At 37.0% G+C, this 22767-nt stretch overlaps 2 protein-coding genes across 2 annotated transcripts in view; both read right to left on the bottom strand.

The window, feature by feature from the left end:
- Window positions 1-10895, bottom strand: part of LOC101638103 (olfactory receptor 2T6) — a 33778-nt gene extending 22883 nt beyond the window's left edge. The window contains exons 1-2 of the mRNA XM_004697220.2: window positions 10718-10895; window positions 7852-8000 (exon numbers count right to left, since the gene is read on the bottom strand). Coding sequence (XP_004697277.2) covers window positions 7852-8000; window positions 10718-10895 — 327 coding nt within the window. The remainder of the gene's footprint in view (window positions 1-7851; window positions 8001-10717) is intronic.
- Window positions 10896-15767: 4872 nt separating this feature from the next.
- LOC101638410 (olfactory receptor 2T3-like) lies at window positions 15768-16742 on the bottom strand. Its single transcript, XM_004697221.1, has one exon. The coding sequence runs from the start codon at window positions 16740-16742 to the stop codon at window positions 15768-15770; it is 975 nt and encodes a 324-aa protein (XP_004697278.1).
- Window positions 16743-22767: the final 6025 nt, after the last annotated feature.

The raw sequence follows: 22767 nt of genomic DNA, 5'->3' as shown, positions 1-22767 counted from the left end.
AGGTAAGAAATAGACCATGACCAATTGTCTATGCTCCAATGTTTATTGCAGCAAAATTCACAGTAGCAAAGAATTGGAAACAACTTAAGTTTCCATCGAATGACGAGTAGATTAGAAAACTCTGGCACATAGATACAATGCAGTATTGTGCATCACTAAAAAACACTGATGATCGCATGAAGCACATCATCTCATGGGAAGAGGTGGAGGAAAGTATGCTAAGCAAAATTAACCAATCACAAAATGACAAGTACAGCAAGAGTCCACTGAGGTACACATAATCAGCACAGTAGAAATAGAAGAAAAGTCACTTGTCTCATACTTTACTGGTTGAGGTACAGGCAACCAGGCCAGGGACAGGCCAAACTCAAGGATGTACATGTCATTCCAACACAAAAAGGGGAAAGGAGGAGGGGGAAAGAGGGAGAGAATAGCACTGGGGGAGCAGAGAGTGAGTATTGCTTATGTCTCACACAAATGGGAGTGGAAGTGCAGCCCTCACCATGGTGCACTGAGCCTTGAGGGCAACGTAACCACATGGAGCAACTCAGGAACAACCCTGTCTACAGGGAGGCCTCAATCCAAGCCAAACTGATCCCCCTTCCTAGAAGTATGTGCTTCAGGGGATAGTGCTACACCTACAGGCTGGGGAGAGGGACCAGCCTGCCACACCTACATGGAAGCAAGGCAGGAAGGAAAAAGAGAAAGTGAAAGACTAGACCCCACATTTGCATACCAAGTCCTGAGGATGATGTCGCTGCACAGAGGTACTAAGGCACTGAGAGGACTGTAGGGCCCACAACAGCTTGAGACATGATGTCGCCTAGCTGGAGTATACCACAACAAAGGACAATACTGGGGACAACAGTGGGGAGTAAGTCTGGTCTGAACCCGTACAGTTGGGGGAAACCAAGAAGGGAACAAAGCAGATCAGCTACAGGACCAAAGCAAAGCCACAAAGTCACTGGGGATTGCCCAAAATAGACCAGGCTAGGAGGGGCAATTCCCAGAACCCCCCAGGACTGGTGGGGAGAGAGACAGAAAGGTCAGCAGACAGACCTGGAATTTTGTGTTTTGATGTTTCGTGTTTTATTGCTGGGTTTTTTTTTTCTGTTTCTATTCAATTGTTTGTTTCTCTCCGTTATTGTTATTCTGCCTACTTATATAAGATAGGAATGGGAAGCAAGCCCAAGGAGGATGGGACAGAGGGACTCGGGGGGAGGTTGAGGAGGGGGAAAAGAGTGGTGAGCAAACAAACAAGGCCATAGACAGGAGAATTATTAGGGAATTAAAATCAACAACAAGGAGGACATAGAGATCCTGGGGGGTCTTAGAACAACAGCAATTCAGCTGAACGAAATTACTGAGGGAGAAGGCAAGTGTGAGGGTGGGACCAGAGGAAAGTAAATGGAAACAGAGGAAAGATCTAAGAAGCAAAGCTATGGATAGAGGTATAAACATAGGTGTATACACATGCAAATATATTAATTCATAAAATTAGAGGTATTGGCCTATGTACGTATATTTATATGGCAATACATTAAGGAAGTGGACAGACTTTGGGCCTTTGCTCAAGTTCTTCCTCAATGCAAGAACGCTTTGTTCTAACAACCTGGCATTCTGTGATGCTCACTCTCACAGGTAGTATAGTTTACAAAGTGAGGCATAGAACAAGCTAAAGCAGCCACACACTGATCCTCAAAGAACAAGAGACAAGAAAGGTGAGGCTCGCCAAGCCATTTATCTCCCTGCCCTTCAATTAATCCCAGGTGTGTTCATAGGCCAGGTTGGCACAATAAACCTACCTATTCCAATCTACCCATTGCCAACTTGCCACCTGTACATAATTCTTTAGCCATATATACTTTCCAGACATTAATGCATTCACACTTATACTTATCATCAAACATCTATCATACATATAAATGAAAACACACTGAGTTCAATTAAATCTTGCACATCATACATGAACAAAGGAAAGATTCAATGAGCACATATAAAGAAAATATGCTGACAAATAAAAATGTTGCTTTTGCAATTGATCACGTGGTTGTAACTGATAGGTAGAACTACCTTCTTCTACTACCCATTCTGTATTACCTTTGCCCGTAGCAAGCACCTCAGCTGGCTGTGGTTTTTTGCCTGGTATGGTGACCCAGACCTTCATTCCTGAGGGGTCTGGGTCGTTAGATGTCCTGTAGGGATTGGGTAACTGTAACTTACCATTTACTTTAATCACAGGAATGGTGGTACTAAGAGTCAGCCTATGGGATCTCCTGGATTCCAGACATTATGTAGCACCAGTCCAATTTCTCCTTGGTAATCAGGATCAATCACTACACTCAGTACGGTGACACCCTTCCTGACTGTTGATCCAAATGCATGAGAAACCCAAAGTGGCCAGGGGGCATTCTCAGCTGCAAGTTCTGCGGAATCCGTGCTGTGTTTCCAGGTGGGAGAGTTCTTTCATTTGGGACCAGGACCTCCACACCCGAAGCACATAGGGTTGCTGGGACAGGAAGCAAAAATGCTGCAAGTGGATCACTAGGAGTAATAGTGAGTGGTGCCACTGCAGCTTCCACCCCTTGGTTCCTGGACCCATGAATTCTGGCTATTGGAGACACAGCACCATATATTGGCCACTGGTTTAGAGCATATACAGCTTCCTAGAGAACATTGCCCCAGCCCCGCAAGTTGTTGCCACCGAGTTGGCACCGTAATTGTGTATTTAGGAGGCCATTCCAATGTTATATCAAGTCAGCAGCTTCAGGATGATGAGGAACATGATACGACCAGTGGATTCCATGGGAATGGGCCCATCGCCGCACTGCATTTGCTGTGAAGTGAGTTCCTTGATCTGAAGCAATGCTATGGGGGATGCCATGCTGGTGGATGAGGCATTCTGTAAGTCCATGAATAGTAATTTTGGTAGAAGCATTGTGTGCAGGGAAGGCAAATCCATATCCAGAGTAGGTGTCTATTCTGGTAAGAACAAAACACTGTCTCCTCCATGATGGAAGTGGTCCTATGTAATCAACCTGCCACCAAGTTGCTGGTTGATCTCCCCGAGGAATGGTCCCATATCTTGGACTTAATGTTGGTTTCTGCTGCGGGCAAATGGGGCACTCAGCAGTGGCAGTGGCCAAGTCAGCCTTGGTGAGTGGAAGTCCATGTTGCTGTGCCCATGCATAACCTCCATCCCTGCCACCATGTCACTTTGTTCAGGTGCCCATTGGGCGATAACAGGAGTGCCAGAGGAAAGAGGTGGTCCAGTCTCCACAGTGCGTGTCATCTTATCCACTTTATTGTTAAAGTCCTCCTCTTCAGAGTTAACCCTTTGGTGAGCATTCACATGAGACACGATTATCTTTACTTTCTTAGCCCATTCAGAGAGGTTTATCCACATACCTCTTCCCCACACCACCTTGTCACCAATTTTCCAATCATGTTCCTTCCAATTTCCTGACCATCCAGTCAACCAACGTCCCTGTACTTGTCATCCTGACAAAACTTCTGGAAAATATAAAACATACGATCACCCAGAGCCTCTCCTTTAATCAGCACTTCATCTATTGGTGGTGATACTATAGATATTAGCTTTGCTACTTCACACAATGGATTAGTAAGAGTGGCAGACTTATCCATGCCTTTAGATATAGAAATAGCATTATCAGTGCTCTTAAACCTAATCAGTCTGGAGAGCCAATTTAAAAAGCTCATATTTCTGATTTTATTTCTCTAGAACCACTCTTGGTACCAGTTATGTTAGACAGGGTTCTTTAGAGAAACAAAACAAGGACACTAATAATTTTTTTATAATTATATAGATAGATAACGTAAGAAATAAAGAATTAATCTATAAAGCAGTAGAAAAGTCTCAGTGCAACTCACTCCCGTGAGACAGTTGAGAGACACTGGCAGTCCTTCAAGCCTTGAGGGCTGCCAGGTTGTCCTCCCTAGAGCAACTCAGGCTATCCGGTCACAGGCAGCAGACAGCAAGACAAGTCACCAACAGTCAGCCAGATGACAGCATCCAATAGTCCCCAGTTCACCAGTAGAATGGTGAAGCAGGTCTTGAAGGAACTTCAAACTACAGCAAAACAGTCCATGGGTTAGGTGTCCCAAAGGTAGTGTAGCTTGCAAATTGAGGCAGAGAACAAGCTAAGGCTGCCACACACTACGATTATCAAAGAGCAAGAGACAAGAAAGGCAAGGCTCACTGAGCCATTTATCTCTCCACACTTCAATTAATCCCACATTTGTTCATTGGCCATATTGGCACAACAAACCTACCTATCACAGTCACCCTCCCTACAGGATTGCTGAAGGCAGTATGGGTGCCTTCAAATGTAGTGAAGAAAGCTGATGGTGCCTGGCTATCAAAAGATATAACATCTGGTGTCTTAAAGACTTGAAGATAAAGAAGCAGCCATCTAGCTGGGAAAAAACAAAGCACACATGGAAGAAGAACACCAGCCTGTGAGATCATGAGGTGTCGACAGGATCAGTAAGAGGCACCAGAAGACCCAGAACAACAAAAAGACATATTGTTGAGAATGAGGGGGATCAGAACAAAGACCCAAAACCCATCTGTAGACAACAGGACATCCACTCACAGAAGGGTCACAAGGAAGGGATGAGGTGCAGTATAAAACCGATGAAACACACAATCTTAATCTAGTTCTTTGAGGATTCCTCACCCCCCACTATCATGACTCCAGTCTTGACTTTCAGTTCTGGCAGGTACACTGGTACAGATAAGAGCTCACAACACATGGAATCCAGATCAGATAAACCCTCAGGAAAAGAAAAGGGAATAGCAATACCAGGGGTAATAAGGGGAAGGAGGGGAGGAACGGGGAGCTTATTGAAACAATTGAAACATAACCTCATCCCACCCCACAGGGGGATGAACATCAGAAAGGTGGGTGAAGGGAGACTGTGGTTGGTGTAGTATATGAAAATAATAATAATTATCATTTATCCAGGTGTCATGAGGGTGGGAGCAGGTGGAGGGAAAAAGAGAGGAGCTGATACCAAGAGCTGAAATAGAAAGCAGATGTTTATAAAATGATGATGACAACATATGTACAAATATTCTCGATACAATTGATGTATTGATTGGTATAAGAGCTATAAGAACTCCCAGTAAAATTATCTGAAAAAAAAACTAGATATGGGGAGACATAAAATGTATTGAAATTCTATAACATTTCAACATTGTTGTTATTTCAAAGGGAGATAGCAAATAACTGTGATATCTGAACTCCAGGGTAGCACTCATTCTTGTATGGCGAATGACACGTGGTAGTCATTTTACAAATACTCAGTATTTATTTTGCCCTATTTTAAAGAATGTAGGCACTGAATTTGAAGAAAAAGAAAGCAGAAGATTAGAAACTAGTAAAGATGCTTTGCTCTATATCTGAATAAAAATATAATAATCCTCAATCAGGATTGCAATGAGAAGAGTTGGAAAGAAGGATATCATTTTTGAGAAGTTTTTATGATAATCTCATAGAAGACTTGTACAATGGTTGTTTACTGAATGCAAGGTATCATTGATATCTCTCATTCTGAAATATAAAAATTAATTTTGGTATATTTACCTTTATGGTTTTCCTTCTCCAATAGCATTAAATCTAAAGTGAACATTAAAAAATGAATATACCAAAATCTCTTAGAAGACTTACTTGTACAATGTTTTTTTTTAATGTAGAGTACCATTAGTATCTCTTGTCCAGGAATATAAAATTTTATTGAGGTATATTTACCTCCATGTTTTCCTGTCTCCAATAACATTAAATCTAAAGGAAAATGAATTGTATTACAAAATGGATATATCTGTTTTTTGTTTTTAGGTATTTTGGTTGTTTAGGCTGATGATATTCAGTATCTTCACTACTTCTGATCATGAATTTTAAACTGTTAATTTCCAAAGTAAATCTTCTAATTGTATTATCTGTGAGTTCTGTATGGTCATTGCAATAAATTATCAAAGCCAGCAGAGTAGTGAATGTGTTGGGATGCATGGTTTGTGCAAGAAATAGGTAAAGAAAGAGGGTGGAGGAGTGTCTGACCTCGAACTCACTAGGTCAAGGTCTAATGCTGGCAGAGTTTCTCCTCATTCCCCCTTGTGAAGTCAACAGTCAGTTGTCATCCTCATGGCCATCTTACAATAATGAAAAGAAGTCGGAATGTGCTTTTATTGTATTATTTCATAATTGAGGATAATCACAGTGAAATCCACAAACTTGTCATATGTTGTAGACATTGAACACCATATCTGATATATATGTAGAACAGGGAATAACAGAGATTCCAATAAGAATAAAATGCTTTAATTTAAGGTGCAGCTTATTTATACTGTTAAAACTACAGGGACCCAATTTACCAATTTGAATTTGAGTAACTCAATAGAGATTTCTGGTCTTGAGATTATTTCCTCTGTGGATTGAGGCATGCGGGGTGGTGGAGGAGAGAACGTTACTAACCTCAAAATAATTCTAATGAGTTGAATATATAATTATGATATGTATGTATGCACATATTTTATGAGTTATTTTGAGATGTTTATGAATTGATATTTATCAAGTAATTAAAAGAACACTAGAGGTGTTTAAAATCCAGATTTAATATATTGTAATACAGTAATAACAAGGTACATATGATTTTCAAGGAACCATGGTATTATAGCAGTTATGATATATGTTATGTGTTGGTCTTCTAAATATAAGGTCAGTAGTTTGAAATTACTCCCATAAAGGGTTGTAGCCTCAGAAACTCGCAGGGAAAGTCCTACCTTGTCCTATAAGATTTTTATAGGACTCAGTGTCAGTGGGGTTTAAAAAATATAATTTTTATTAATTCTGTGGAAATTATAACATATACAGCCAGACCTTGATATCCAGGGGCATTGGTTCCATGACAATCCACAGATAACAAAATCCATAGATTTTCAAGTCCATTTTATAAAATGGCATAGTATCTGCATATCACCTATATCCCCCCATATCCCCTAATTCATCTTTAGATTACTTATAATAACTAATGTCGTTTAAATGCTATGCAAATAGGACTTTAAGCTACTTCTTCACTTTTGAGGTGTTGCTTTGACCACTTACTGATTTTTTCCCCCTAGGACTGCACTCTGAAATATTCTGCCATGCCTATACCACTCACATATACCTTGTACTTAAATTTATCACCCATTACTTTTTCATTCCTTAGGAGCTATATAACTGAAACATGATCATTTGGATCTGATGCAGTGCTATGGATTACTTGATATGGCCATTCTAGCTAGAGACTTTGTAACTCCTACCAAATGACTGGGTCAAACTATGCAGCTCTAAGGTGCTTGTGGTCCACCAAGGAGATTAGATAGCTTTAAATAAGTATATGATACTATTGTAAGGAGGGATATTGCAAGTTAGGCATATACCAATGTGGGGATTGGCCAAATTCGCTGTCCTGCTAAACTTAAAATGAGCCATTCTAAAGAAAGTGGAATGGATCTTAGTACCCCATCACAAGGATAATTTTTGCATCCAGGTGGTGTCGTGGTTTTGCCTGGGGCTGTGATCCCCGAGGTCCACAGTGACCAGTCACCAGCAGCTGCTCAGGAGAAAGACAGGGCGTTCTACTCCCATGAAGAATTGCAGTCTCAGAAACTCACAGTAGCAGCTCTACTTCGTTCAACAGGGTCTCTATCAGTCGGCAGAGAGTTTGGTTTAGGGGAGATAAAATGTGTTTTCCCTTTAAATATTATTTATGTGTTGGTACCAGAAAGAGGTAGAAATGTCAGTGCTGTACATTGGATTAGAAAAAGTTTCCAATTAAAATTCTTACAGGATAGCCTTTCCAACACTCAAACAATGGGTAGAAGCTTTGTTGTAATGGGAAATATTTCGACAGTGTGATTTTAAGGGTCTTTTTGTCACCATTGCAGTTTTCAATTTTCTGATTCTTTTTCTTAATAAGGTCCCTTGTCCTGATTCCTACAAGAAAAATTTAAAAATTACTCACTGGAATCCTTAAAAAGCAGTTGCCATAATCTCCTGGGCTGACCTCTGTCCTTTGACTATTACTGGCTCAGTATGTTGTCTTAGAAACCTCTGTTTTGATTGCACCTTTTTTAAAAGGCACCAACAACAGAGCTGGTTCTAACTCATAGCAACAGAGCTGGTTCTAACTCATAGAGACTCTTAAGTACAACAGCACAAAACACTGCTCAGTCCAATACCATCCAAACATTGTTGCAGACGCTGTATTAAGCCATCTTGTTGAAGGTTTCCATTTTTTTCAATGCCCTGCTATGTTAATAAGCACTATGTTCTTCAGAGAATAGCCTCTCCTGGTATGTCCAAAGTGAGACAAAATCTTTCCATCTTTGCCTCTAAGGACAATTCTCGCTGTACTTCTTCCAAGATAGATTTGTTCGTTCTTTTGGGAGTCCATGGTACTTTCAATATTCTTTGTTAACATCATGATTCAAATGCATCCAATCTTTTTCAGTCTTTCTTATTTCAATGTCCAACTTCCACGTGCATATGAGACAATGGAAATACCATGCCTTGGGTCAGGTTCATCTTAGTCCTCAAAAACATCCTTGCTTTTCTGCACTCTGAAGAACTCTGTGAAGCACATTTACACAACGCAATGCACACTTTGATATCTTGAGTGCTGCCTCCATGAGTATACAGGCAAGACAAACCCTCAACAACTTGAATCTTTTCTCCAGTTTTCAATATGTTATCTACTGGTCCACTTGTGAGGAATTTGGTCTTCTTTATAGTGAGTTGTAATCCATACTGAGGGGTGCAGTCCTTGATCTTCCTCAGCAAGTGCTTCGAGTCATCTTGACGTTTAGCAAGCAAGGTTTGTCAGCTGCATAGCTCACGTTGTTAATTAGACTTCTTGTAATCCTGATGCCACATTAGGATTCATATAATCCAGCTTCTCTGATTATTTGTTCAGTATATAGATTGAGCAAATATAGTGAAAGGTTACAACCCTGACACACACCTTTCCTAATTTAACACCATGCAGTATTCCCTTGTTCTGTTTTCATAAATGCCTCCTGATCCATGTACAAATTCCACAGGAGCACAATGAAGTGTACAAGAATTTCCTTTCTTCTCCAGATTATCCATAGTTTGTTATGACCCACACAGTTGAATGCCTTTGCATATTTAATAAAATACAAGTAAATATATCTATGGTATTCTCTGATTTCAGCCAACAGCCATCTGACATCATCAAGTATATCCCTTGTTTCATGCCCTCTTCTGAATCCACACTGAACCTCTGACAGCTCCTTGGCAACATACTGCTGCAACCGTTGTTGCATGATCTCCAGCCACATTTTACTTGCATGTAATATTAATGATATTGTTCTCTAATTTGAGCATCCTATTGGGTCTCCTTTCTTTGAATTGGTTTGCTAATATGGAACTATGCCAGTCATTTGGCCAAGTAGCTGTCTTCTAAATTTCTTGGCACAAACAAGGACATTGTTCCAGTACTGCATGAACTTGACGAAGCATTTCAATTGGAATTCCATCAATTTCTGGAGCTTTATTTTTAGCTGATGCTTTCAGTGGGTCTTCAACTTCTACCTTTAGTACCAGTTCTTGCTCATATGCTACCATGAAATGATTGAATGCCAACTGTTTTTGTTGTTGTTGTTATTGTTGTTTTGGGTACCGTGACTCTGTGTATTTTTTCCATCCACTTTTGATACCTTCCTGCATTATTCAATATTTGCTTAGAATCTTACCATGTTGTAACTCCAAGCTTGAGGTTTTTTTCTTTTGCTCTTTCAGTTTAAGTTTTACTAAATTAGTTTTTCCTTTGTGATTTTCTAACTCCAGGCATTTGTACATTTCATTATATTATTTTACATAATGTATAATCCTTACCTTTTAATTTTCTATTAAGTTCTTGGCTTCATCATTTCTGCCATTTTCCTTAGCTTCTCTGAGATGAAGAACTAGTTACAGAGTCTCTTCGGACATCCGCTTTGATCTCTTCTTACAGTCCTGTCTTTTCCGTTCCCTTTGCTTTCTTCCTGTGGGGTGCTTCTGATGGCATCCCACAGCTCTCCAGGTCTTTTGTCATGAGTGTAGGATGCATCAACTCTGTTCTTGAGACACTTTCAAAGTTGTGTTTTGTCTATGGAGACTTGATTTAATTTTCATCTTCAGCCTGGACATACATGTGAGCAGACAGTTCCACAGTAAGCCCCTGGCCTGATGTTGAGCATCTCCATCTTCTCTTCCCACACATGTAGTCAATTCTATTTGTGTTCATTCCATCTGCAGAAGTCCACATGTATTTCACATTGTGTGTTGTTGGAGAAAGGTATTTTCTATGAACAAGTCATTGGTCTTGCAAGTTTCTATCATGCTATATCCACCTTCATATCTATCACCGAGGCCAATTGTTGATCATGTGTCAAACCATATGATTTTCTGATTCAAAATGACTGAAGCCAGTCCATTTTAGCTCGCTAATGTCTAGAATGTCAATTTTTATGCATCCATTTCATTTTTCACAACTTCAAATTTTCATACGTACACATTTCGTGTAATTAATTGATGAAAGTTGTGGTTATTAATTGATTTTTGCAGCTGTTTCTTCTCATTTTTAATGGCCCATCAGAAAATGCAGGTCCAAAGCTTTACACCATCCAAATCCTTATGATCAACTCTACCTTGAGAAGGCAGCTTTTCCTCAGTAATACATTGAGCATCTTCCAACAGGAAGGGTTCGTCTTCCGGCACTGTCTCCAAGAGTGTTCTATTTCTTTTCATGAGGCTTTGAGTATCTGAAAATGTTTCAGTCCTGTCCAGAACGTTTTCCGTGGCTAACTCCTCAGAAGTAGACAGCATATTTCTTCTTCATAGTCCTCTTCTACGTCTTCCTCTGGAAGCTCTGCTAAATACCAGTGACATTGCTCCAGCATCAGCAACACATAAGCCACCACTGTATGACAAACTGACTGACACATGGAATGCGCATTAATAGGGTAAGTGCATTACGGACAGAACTGGTCTGCAGCCATCCTCTGATCAGACACACATTTTGTTTGCAATAAACTGGAAACCTAATCACAGTACCTTTTGATTTACCCTCTATACATTTACATCCAAATATCTTTATTCAATTTTCCTAACTTTATCTATAACAGTTTATTAACGTGGTCCAGAGTCAAATTCTATACTGTTGCTTACCTATCCATTGACACTGAATCAATTTTGACTAAAAATAAAGCAAAACAAAACTACTAACAGGTCAGTTCCAACTCAAAGACCCTCCAAGACCGAGAAATAGTGCTTCTGTGGGTTTCTGAGACTATAAATCCTTCCAAGAGTAGAAAGTATCTTCTTTCTTTCATGGAGCAGGTCATGGTTTTGAACTGCTGCTTTTATGGTTCGCAGTCCAGCATGTAACTAACGCACATGCTCCTGAGAGCTCCTCCTATTTCTAACAAATAAAGACACTGTATAGGGCTTTCAAGGTTATAAATCTTTATGAGAGCAGATGGACGCTGCTCCGGCACACTTGCTGTTGTTAGTAGCAGAGAGTCAGTTACAACCCTGCATGACGCTGTGCACAACAACATGAAACACTGCACTGTCTCACAATGTTTCCTGTGCCTGAGCCCAGCGTGTCAATCCTTGTCCTTGTGGGCTTTCCTCTCCTTCACTGGTCCTCCACTGCACTAAGAATGATATCCCTCTTCAGGGACTGGTCTCCCCTGACAATGTCCGAAGTATGTAAGGTGAAGTGTTGCCATCCTTGCCTCTAAAGAGCATTCTAACTCTATTTCCTCCAAATCATACCAGTTTTTCCTTTCAGTAGTCTATGATACATTTAATCTTTTCTCTGGGACCACAATTGTCTTAAATGTTTAAATTTATAAAATTAAGAATGCATTTTGAAAAAAATTAAATTACTCTATTTTAAAATTATGCAAATAAAGCAAAGCATTTTTAAAGTTAGAAAATAAGTAACTGGATGGTTCAGAACTCATTCTCTGCTCTCGCTTTCACTGTCTTTTAAGCATCACTCAGGGTTTATTGTTCTCGTTTGTCTTTATCATCTAAATTTTTCTAATGCATCTACTTTAAGAAATTTGACATGAGATTTGGAAAAATAGCCATATTCTTTTGTTTTGTAAGTAAAAATAGCTTAAAACCACACTGTAGTTTCATTTTTGACTCTAGTGCTTGCCGTACGTGGTATGAAAGCATTCACAAATATGCTAACATCCCTCTCGGCCCACACCAATCTGTGAAAAATATATGGAGCTAAACTCAAAATCTAATCAATAACTAGTACTATCAGTTGAACATGTTAAAAAGTTAATAGATATATTTATCTTTTATCCAATATTAAATATAGCATATACATTTTGAAGGGAGCTAGAAACTATTTAAATTTTAATGTAAATTTGGCATTTTTGGTTTAATGTTAGCCTCAATTTTTGCTAAAAAAACAACAAAATGAAGGCATTAACCATTTAATTTCTCTGTCAAGGTAAAAAGTATTTTCAAAATATTATAATTAATACAAAACATTTTGTATTCAGGGAAAGGAATGTGGTGAAAAAAATCCATATAATTTACATTATATTTCAGAGCTGGAATAATTTTGATTTTTTAATGAAAATGATGTTATAGCTAATATGCCATATGTACAATTGCAAGACAATAAACAAATATTTTGTTCACAAGGAATTAGGCACTTAAATTCAAGTTCTTGCCAATACTTATAATAATAAGTCTGTATCCAAAGGTACTTGATTTTGCATGTAAATCTACTCTTTTGAATATGTTGCTATTGTTGACAGGTACTATTAAATTTGGTCCAACTTAGACGTTTTTAAGTTCCAAATGAGTCTAAGTAAACGAAGAAATTTATTAAACATGATATAACACAGGGTTGTTGTTTTTTAATGATATTGGTTTGATTTCAAAAAAGAGGCTTTTTGCACAATGGTTGAGTTTCCAGGTGTTAACTGAAAGGTGATTGGCAATTTAAATCCATCAAACACGCCCTGGGAGAAAGAGGTGGCGATTTGCTTCCACAATGATTAGCACAAGTTCACTATGAATCAGAATTGATGCCACATGAATGGGTTCGATTTTGGTTGGGATGGTTTTTAAAGTATGAGAAAGACATGAACATGATGATATATGTATTTTAAATGCTTGGTCTTCAGTTTCTATATGCAGGAGGGAGACGAAGGGGATTAATAGTTGTCTAGTGCTTCCAGTAGGCCAGGCTCTTCACAACACACCTTGAATGGAATAGACTCAGGTAATATTCAAAGCCCTTGAACTATACTTATATTGCTAGTTTATATATAAATTATATAAAAAGTAGGAAGGCACTGCAATAAATTATCTTCACTAAAGCTGCTGAAAAACAATTATAGTATCTCAACCTATATTTATCTCTGACTAGTCAATAAGTTCCATGGTTTGAAGGCAAGTCTCTTGAGGAGCCCTGGTTGCTGATAACCACAAAGCCAGCAGTTCATAGCTCACCAGCTTTTACTCGGAGCAAAGAAAAGGCTTTATATTTCCATGAAAGGGAGCTCTGTCCAGGAGTTCAAGAAGGAAAAGAATGCTTTAAAAGTGATTGTGGTAGCAATTGTACAATGCTGTTTGATGTGACTGAACTATGGATTAATATGCTATCTCTATGAACACCCCCCAAAATGGTTTTGAAAAAAAAAGTGACAGTCTTGGAAACTAACAAGTGTCATTCTGCCTTGACTTTCAGGTTCACAGTGAGTTGGTATTCATGTGTTGGCAGTGATTTGGCTTTTTGATTGGTCTTGGTAGGGGATACGTGTAATTCAGAGTTACAAAAAGAAGAAAAGTGCCAATTTCCATATTGCATTGACCACTGTGACTGTTGTGCATACCATCATCACTTAATCTTCAAAGCATTGTAGGAAATTGTTTGCCTGATCTTAAGTAGGTTTTAATGGGATCTTCAAGGCGTTAGGAAAACTTATAAATGTTATACAACTTTTTAGATTTAAGTAGAAAGATCAGAAACTAAATCCAAAATGGACTGATTTTTAACTGTAACCTGGTTAAATGTTAGTATAAAACCAAAACAAACTCACTGACATTGAGTAGATTCTGACTCTTGGTGACCTATAGGACTAAACACAACTACCCCTGTGGGTTTATGATACTATAAATATTTATGGGAGTAAAAAGCTTCATCTTTCTCTCGGGGGCAGCTGGTGATTTCAGCTGCTGAACTTTTGGTTAGGAGTCCTAAAGTGTAACCACTTCAAAGTCGAGATTTTAGCTTTTTTACCATGGTATCTTTGGAGAAACAAAAATGTCAAAACAAACAATCAAGTAAACAACATCTCCATTCAACATTTAAATAAATAATGATAGCTATGAAGACATAATATATAAGGCTAATTAGCAAGATTATTACTAATGAGGTAATATGAAAAACATGCTCTCATTGCCTTTCATAAATTATGTACTCTTTGGAACTACTGCTACTTTAATTTATACTTTTATCACATTTTTTTCAAAACCAAGTTTTGTTGACCTCTAAAAAAGCTTCTCTAGCTTTTCAAATGTTACCCTTTTGTTCATTTTTGAGGGTTTGTTTGAAATTTATATAAATTTCCTTTACACCTTACAGAAATCACTTTAGAATTCAAAGTATTCATCTTAGGCATCAGAAAAAAAATCTATAAATCACTAAAGATTGTACCAATCATAAAAATTGAGTTTTTTTCTTGATAGTAATTAAGTAATTACTCAATAGTAATTAAGTAACTAAAGTTATGGTTTTGTACCAAGTGGTGGGAACCTAATAAGTTGGGGACTGATCTCATCATTTATATCCATCTTAGCAAATATGTTGTTTCTTAATTTATTGCATGTCAGAAGCACCAGAATCATTAATAATTTGACTTATAAATTTAATAATAATTTGATGCTCCTGGTAGATTTCCAGCATGATAGATATTAGAGAAAATATAATCTGGTTACATAGCCAAAATCATTATGTTGGGTTTCCAGTTTCAGAAGTAAAACACTGAGAGTAAAGTTTGTTAAATCTCTCTTCAACTCAAATATTTTATACCTTAACTCGAGGCTAAAATATAATAGTGACACTATTCTATTTATGGCCCTAAAATCTGTAAATTTAATTTGACTTTTTAACTTAATTTAGTTTTAATGTGGATCAATTACTTAACCCAGATAATTTTGACTGCCTAATGCTATGGAAAGCCTAAGTTACCCATGCAATGAACATTTCGACATTTGGACACACAGTCTGTGTAGCTGCACTTACTGAAGGCGCCACTGCAGCATTCTGTGAAGTGACTGGCACGAGTCAACCATGACGTGGGGGACTTGCAAAGGGAGCGAACAGCCAATTTCTTTCCAAGACACTACAGTGATTCACTTCTGGGGTTAAGATATTGATGCTCCAAATCTCATACTAAAATTTTCACTAATGTTGGAATTGATGATCAGATACAAGTCATTTGCTATGGGTTAAATGATATAAGCTACTGTATCATAAATGATCTCAAAGCAGTTTATATAGAAAGGTAACTCAGGATGCATAAACAGTGTAAAAGAAAAGTGACTCATGAATGAGAGAGAGAGACATTCTTACAGAACTTTTTCCTGGGGCTCAGGAAACAGAGAAATGAATAAGAGGACATACGAGTAAGGAGGAAGTGTGAGAGATGATCATTCCTAGGTTTTCCCATTCACAACGTTTCTTAGTCTCATCCTTGATGGTATCAGTTTCCTCAAAGCCTCTGTGACATCTTTGTTCCGGAGGCTGTAAATGAGGGGGTTGAGCACAGGAGTGATGATGGTGTAGAAAGCAGAAACCATCATGTCCTGCTCACCTGTGTGATAGGATCTTGGGAGCATGTAGGTGTATATGCCAGCACCAAAAAAAAGCAGCACTACCACCATGTGGGAGGAGCAGGTGGCAAATGCCTTTCTGCGGCCCTCAGTGGACTTGATGCTGTAAATGAGGCGCACGATGAGAGCATACGAACTCGTGATAATCATGGTGGGCACGAGGAGCATGATGACACAGCACAGGTACATGAACATCTCATAGCGTGAGATGTCAGAGCAGGAGAGTTTCAGCAGGGCAGGGGCCTCACAGAAAAAGTTCATGATTTTCCTGAACTCACAAAAAGGCAGACTCATGGTCATTGGGGTTAGCAACACACCATCAAACATTCCCAGGAGCCAGTATCCTGACATGAAGAGCCGGCAGACTCTCGGGTTCATGAGCCGTGGGTAATGGAGAGGTCTGCAAATGGCAGCATATCGGTCATAGGCCATGGCAGTTAGGAGGAACACCTCAGCTCCTGCGAGAGTCAGGTAGAAGAACATCTGGACTCCACAACCTGCAGGGGAGATTGTATTATCGTCGGTAATCTGGTCAATGAGCATCTTAGGGACTGTCACACATATGTACAAGAGGTCTATAAGGGAGAGCTGACTGATGAAGAAGTACATGGGAGTGTGGAGACGGGGCTCTCTGTAGATCAGAATGATGAGAAGGGCATTCCCAATAAGGGCCATCAAGAAAAAGACAAAGGTTAAGGTGTAGAGGAAGACTGCATATTTAGTTTGATCAAAGAGTCCCGTGAGGATGAAATAGGTGCTTGAACTTTGATTTTCTGAGGTTTGATTCCCTGGGTACATGTCTCAGCTTAGAATTTTCGCCTGGGAGAAAAAATAGGTGTCATTGTGTTTAAGTTTTTCACATATATAGGATTTTCATAACATTTTTAAATGAACACCTTTGTTTTAAACTATTTTCCCCAAAATTTAAAGAAACTTTTATGGAATGATGATATTAAGATTTAGAGAGCACATTTGAGGGCAGCTATCTAGGGTCAAATAACAAGCAGACTTGTAACGGGTATCTCTTAGAAAGTGTATGAAGAGAGGATAAATGCTAGTTATACAAATGTAATTTAAAACCAATAAACCTTACCTTATAAGATGGTTAAAAAGACTAAATAAACCATGAATTATCAAGTTCAAAACACCAAGTGAATGTTAAATTAAGCAGTTCACTAAAGTACTTTTAGATACACTATGTCATCAAAAGCAACAAGGAATAGAGATTATAGCTGATACTAAAGCCTTTTCATACTAATAGAACTAATACCATGACTCAAATTCTCCCCAAACCTGAGAGTCCAATGACATGTCCTTAAGCAGATTTTATCCATGATATCCTCTACTAAATACGGTACCATCACTAACATATTGCAATCATATCCAACTGTTCCTTACATGATGTAAGTCAATGAGCAGGAGCACTGGGAGAGCTCAATTCCTTGGAGATCAGCTCATTTCCAAGGGAACTTGGTGAAAAAGCATCAGTATTTTGAATGGTCCCCTTAATAATCCCAAAATGAAATTATCACATGTTTATTTATCCATAGTCACATGGTAAAATTATATTATAAAACAAATATTAATTCGGCTAGCTAAAATACAAAGTTCTTCAAACTATCACAGAGATAAAAACTACAGTTGTCTGAAAAAGCAAGCGATATTTTAAATATGTTCTGAGTGACTATTTATTTTAATTTTTGTATTAATATCTTAGGGCTGCTGTAATCAAATAATGCTTATTAAGGAAATAATAATAGAATCTTATTAACTCAAGATTCATGGGGCAAAATCAACATGATCCGTTGTCAGATTGTCTTTGAAGTCTCTGGGACAATATGTTTTCTTCTCTCTTCCAAGTACTGGTGGATACAGGCACCTTTTGGTTTTCAGAAACATTTTCACACGGCTGTCTCTTCTTTGATTCGAGGTGTCTATTCTTCCTTTTATTAGGCTATTACACCAATTAATGTGAACAAAGAAGCCCCTTTAACGTCTCATGCCCTCCTGTTAATTTAACTGATAAAATCTTAAAAGGCAATATTTTTTTAAAAGTTCATTTTCCCAGCTACCAGGGATAGAATTATAAGATATTTTAGAGGAAACCATTCAGTTGCTATGAGTTGGAATCAACTTCATGAAAGTGCATTTGGGATTTAGGGTTTCTTATTCATATTCCCCACATTCTTCCCTGGTGCTCATCCTTTTTATAATCCATAATTTTTATTGTTGATGATTGATTTTTCCATTTATTCTTTTGAGCTACATCACAACTTTCCACTGAAGGTGACTGAATATAATTAACCTGTAGATGGCACAGTTATTAAAATCCAAAGTCATTTTGGTCATAAGGAAATTATACATTATTAGTAAATATGTACGTAGTGGATGCTTATTAAAGAGATGCACACTCTTTGTAAAAACTGCAACTGAATGTAAAAAGGCAGATTCATGCAGTGCATATAAATACTGTAACCAGAAGTGGAACCCAGAATTCATTCTGATCCTTCTTCTTGCCTTACTATATTCTGTATTCAAATTCGCTCATTTGTACCACCCTGTTATGCAATCACAGCTTAAGGTATACTGTAGTGTTACCAAGTATAGCGACTATAAGTGGTAGGATTATAGCTACAGTTCAAGACCTTTCTTCATGCCAACTGTAAGATTTCAAAGCCCACTTCAAACTTACATGGAAAATTTACATTCTCAATTGTGTCTCTAAGTTCATGATAAGGTTCCCAAACCCAAGACTATTATACTTCAATTCATAAATAGAATAAATATAAACAATTAAAAAAATACACTGATGAAATAGCAACCAAGTATTTCATTTTCCCCAAGTAGATTTGGATGAAAGATGTTCCATAACCTCTACCAAATATTCAAGGTGGTCGTGAAATAAACATTCATTTATTTATTTTTGTGCAGCCACAAAGATGTATATTCTTCTATTTATTCTTTTATTTCAGCATAGACTAATCCATTCTGACTGACTCATCAGTGTTTTCAATCTCGATAGAATAAAACATATACCCATTTTATTGACCTTCCCACCTTGCTTTATTTTGTTTTTATAATATATGTAATCATCTAACCGACTATGTACATATACCATAAATTACTATATATTTCTTATTTACTCTATTGGTTTCTTTTTCTTCATTAGAAGGGAAATTATGATTCTTTTGTTACTATTCTATAGCATTAGCTCTATACCTGGTACATACTCAATCATATATGTTTACTGAATAAAATAAAGAAGAAAAAATGAGCATAAGAGAGAAAATTAGTGCAACCCATTTAGTGGATAGTTCAGCAGTATCTCCCAAAATTCACTTCTACTTTGCATTTCCATTTCAAAAAGTATGCTCCGGAAGACTGAGCAAGTTTGTGTATTTATTGTACTCACCCAGTCACTCTCATTGCCCTCAAGTCAATGCCAAACATTACAACAATGCAACAAAAATACACTATGATAAACCATGAAGTACAGCTGAGGAACAAATGTGTTTTTCTATGGGAAATTGACACATGTGATGTTCATATATCAATTTATTGCAAAATTTCAACAACAAAAGTTGAAAGAAAAAGACAAAATAATATTGTTTGTGTAATACAATGTGTCAAAAAATACACTGGTAAGTATTAAATTTGAACCCATGTATCTTCAATTAATTAATAAATACATAAAGTACACACCAGCTTTAGAAGTTCTCATTCTCTGAGATGCACAAAGGAGGACATGATACAAGAGGTATCTAAGAAACGGTTTCAGGGAAACTATATGTATTTTGAAGAACAAAAATGTATTTATCAATATAAGAAATTTTGGAGTAGATTTTGGACCATAATGAGCACTGCACTAATATGTATACTTTTGTTTATCTGGAATATAACAATCATGTATCAAAGAAAAATATAGACTTTCAACAAGTCTGAAATCCATACCCTTTTTTTTCTCCCAATGTCTCAACACTGAATAGTTTCGGAGACTCTGGATGAATTTTGTGTGTTTTCTGAATCAAGAATGTAATTATGAGTACTATATTTAAGAATATAATTATGAATATTCAGCATGACATTAACCTAGATTTAAAATTCACAGTTTACATTAATATGCTATTGTTCATGCCTCATTTTAACCTGAAATTTCCTATCTTCATATTTCAACTGATTAAATTATTTTCAACTTATCTGAAAGCTTTGATTGGCTGTATCTCTAAATTCTATTCAATACCATGCTTCTGGGTTTTGCCTTATTTAATCATAAATATTTTGAATCTAGTCTGTTTATTTGGAATTTCATCACTCTCCCTTGTTTTATGAAACAATTGATTGTCAACTGTAAGTAAGATTTTTTTTCCCTTTTTAATAGAAAGAATGTCTTGCTTATCCTTTTTAATAACTGAAAAATTAAACCTTTCATTTTATCTTAGCCAATATTTTCTAGACAGTAAAATTTTCTAAAATAAATCACTCCACCAGACTATATAGAATTTTAAAGATCCCTTGGCTTTTCTCAGAGATGCTTGAGGATCATGGTCTTGGCTTGCAATCCTCAGTTAAAGAGATTAGAGATCACTGTACCATAATTTACTTGACATGAAGCTACTTTTCAGGACATTTAGACGTATTTTGGAAGAAACAACTACATTTCAATACTTCAGAAAGCTACGTGACCTTGAGTGCAGATACATCTGGTAGTGCAGATAAGCTAAGTTTGGAGTCATACTTAAACTCTATTAGAATGATGACTGAAAATTGCTACACAAATTTTACGGAAATTTTAATTTTTGATGAAGATTAGTGAAGCATTTAAATTAAACAATTACATTAATGTATTTGGCTGATCTTATATGAAAATGTGTTCCAAATTGCTTTTTCTCACAGTAGTTACAATTTTGAACATCACTAAGGCAAGGCACCCTGGTTACTGCTTTAAACACATACAATGACAGAAAGATTTCTGGAATACCTGATATTTTGTGAAATCCAGTCTCTTCTCAGATGTTTTATTTTCCTCTGATCTATTGTTTTTGCATGATAACAATTACTAATCTACTATAATGTAAAGAGCAAAAATGATTGAGAAAATTTAGGGGAGACTGCCAATTGAGGGAGAAGAAAACATCAATAGTCCCTTATAAGGTGCAGGAGTTTGGATTGGCATGTTTTTCCTTTATATTACTGCATACTCAGAGCTATAAAAATAATACTCTTACTGTGATCCCATGCTATAAAGATTAAATCCAAAGGACAAGCAATAATGTAGAACAACAGGGTTCCCAATAAGGATACGTTCTTAGATTGGGTTTATGACTTGTTTATAGCGGAAACACCATAGGGACCATGGGTCCCAAACCACTAATTAAACTTTGAGAGATACTACAAGGATTTATAGTCTGAAATCATCCCCTCTGGATGAGAACTTATGCCTCACTATCATTTGACCTAACTATTCACAACAGAATTCTAATGAAAAGAACAAATGTAATTATGAGTTTCATATTCATTGATGTGTGTGATGTTACGTAAATTGCTGTTTTGTTGATGTAAATTAATATTTTAGAAGTTTATTGAATTCAGGATTAACATTTATTTTTAGAATCTATCCCTCAATGTATCACTTTTAGTATTTCTATGGGTATTTTAAATAAAATAAATCATCAAATGTGTAGCCATCCTTTATGGGAATTCTGGAGGTAAGGGTCATTTTAGAGTCAGATGAGCCAGAATAGTATCTTCATCATATACATGAGGAATGAGAGCATCAAAAAGCTTCTTATATTATGATGGATCATCACACACAATAGGGACAGCACCAGATCTTACTTATCATACTTCAGAGATTGAAACATAAACTTTGGTCATGTAGCCTCATATAAGTAGAAAGCCAATGAGTAATCAAAGAAAAATGCACAAATGAGTAGGAAAAAATATGATAGAAAATGCCAAAATGATGAGAAAGTTGGTATAAACTGGCAAAGAAAGTACAGTTTTATTATGTGGAGAGGAGAACAAAATAAGGCAAATAATTACCAAATTAACTGACCTGTAATAAACTATTATTTTAGCTAATTTCCAAATGTCCATCATGCTGCTGAATCAATAATACAATTTTACTTAAGTAATGAAATAACTGTTTGTTCTAATGAGGTTAAAGTGAATTTATTTCTTTGTACTAGGTAATTAATAACAATATTTAAAATAATTAATCAGCCAAACCATACCGAGTAACTACTTCTGAATTGAAGGGTCCCTATATGTAGAATTGTCCAACGGGCTGCGATCTGTGCAGAAGCCCTCTACCACATCACTCTCATGTAAAGCAACAGCTGGTTGTGAGCTACAAATTCAAATGTTGGCCCCTGAGTGCTTCGCCATTGCACCACCAGGGTTCCTTAATTCTTTAGTTATAAAAAATTGTAGATGCAATATCTTTAAATGTTATTGAATGTATACTGTTGCTATTGCTAGTTGCTATTGCTAGATAGATAGAATCTATCACTGGATGCATCACTTTTATTATTTATATGGATATTTTAAATACAATATATCATCAAATATGTAGCCCTTCATGTATGGGAATTCTGGAGGTAGGGGTCATTTTAGAGTCAGATGAGCTAAAGTAGCATCTCCATCATATACATGAGGAAAGAGATTATCAAAAAGTTTCTTATAGTATGACTGATCAATTTATGATGGCCTCATATACAACAAAATAAGAAATAGTGCAGATCATGGAATAAGGATGACCAATCCAATGAACAACAAGGAAAAGAAATGTTCTGTACAGTTGAAGTTAAAAAATCATAATTGG

The sequence above is a fragment of the Echinops telfairi genome, unplaced genomic scaffold (assembly GCF_000313985.2).
Source record: "Echinops telfairi isolate 266 unplaced genomic scaffold, ASM31398v2 ScPeMD7_7469;HRSCAF=8507_0, whole genome shotgun sequence".
Classification (NCBI taxonomy): domain Eukaryota; kingdom Metazoa; phylum Chordata; class Mammalia; order Afrosoricida; family Tenrecidae; genus Echinops; species Echinops telfairi.
The sequence above is the reverse complement of the archived record's forward strand: the minus strand, read 5'-3'. Positions and strand labels throughout refer to the sequence as shown.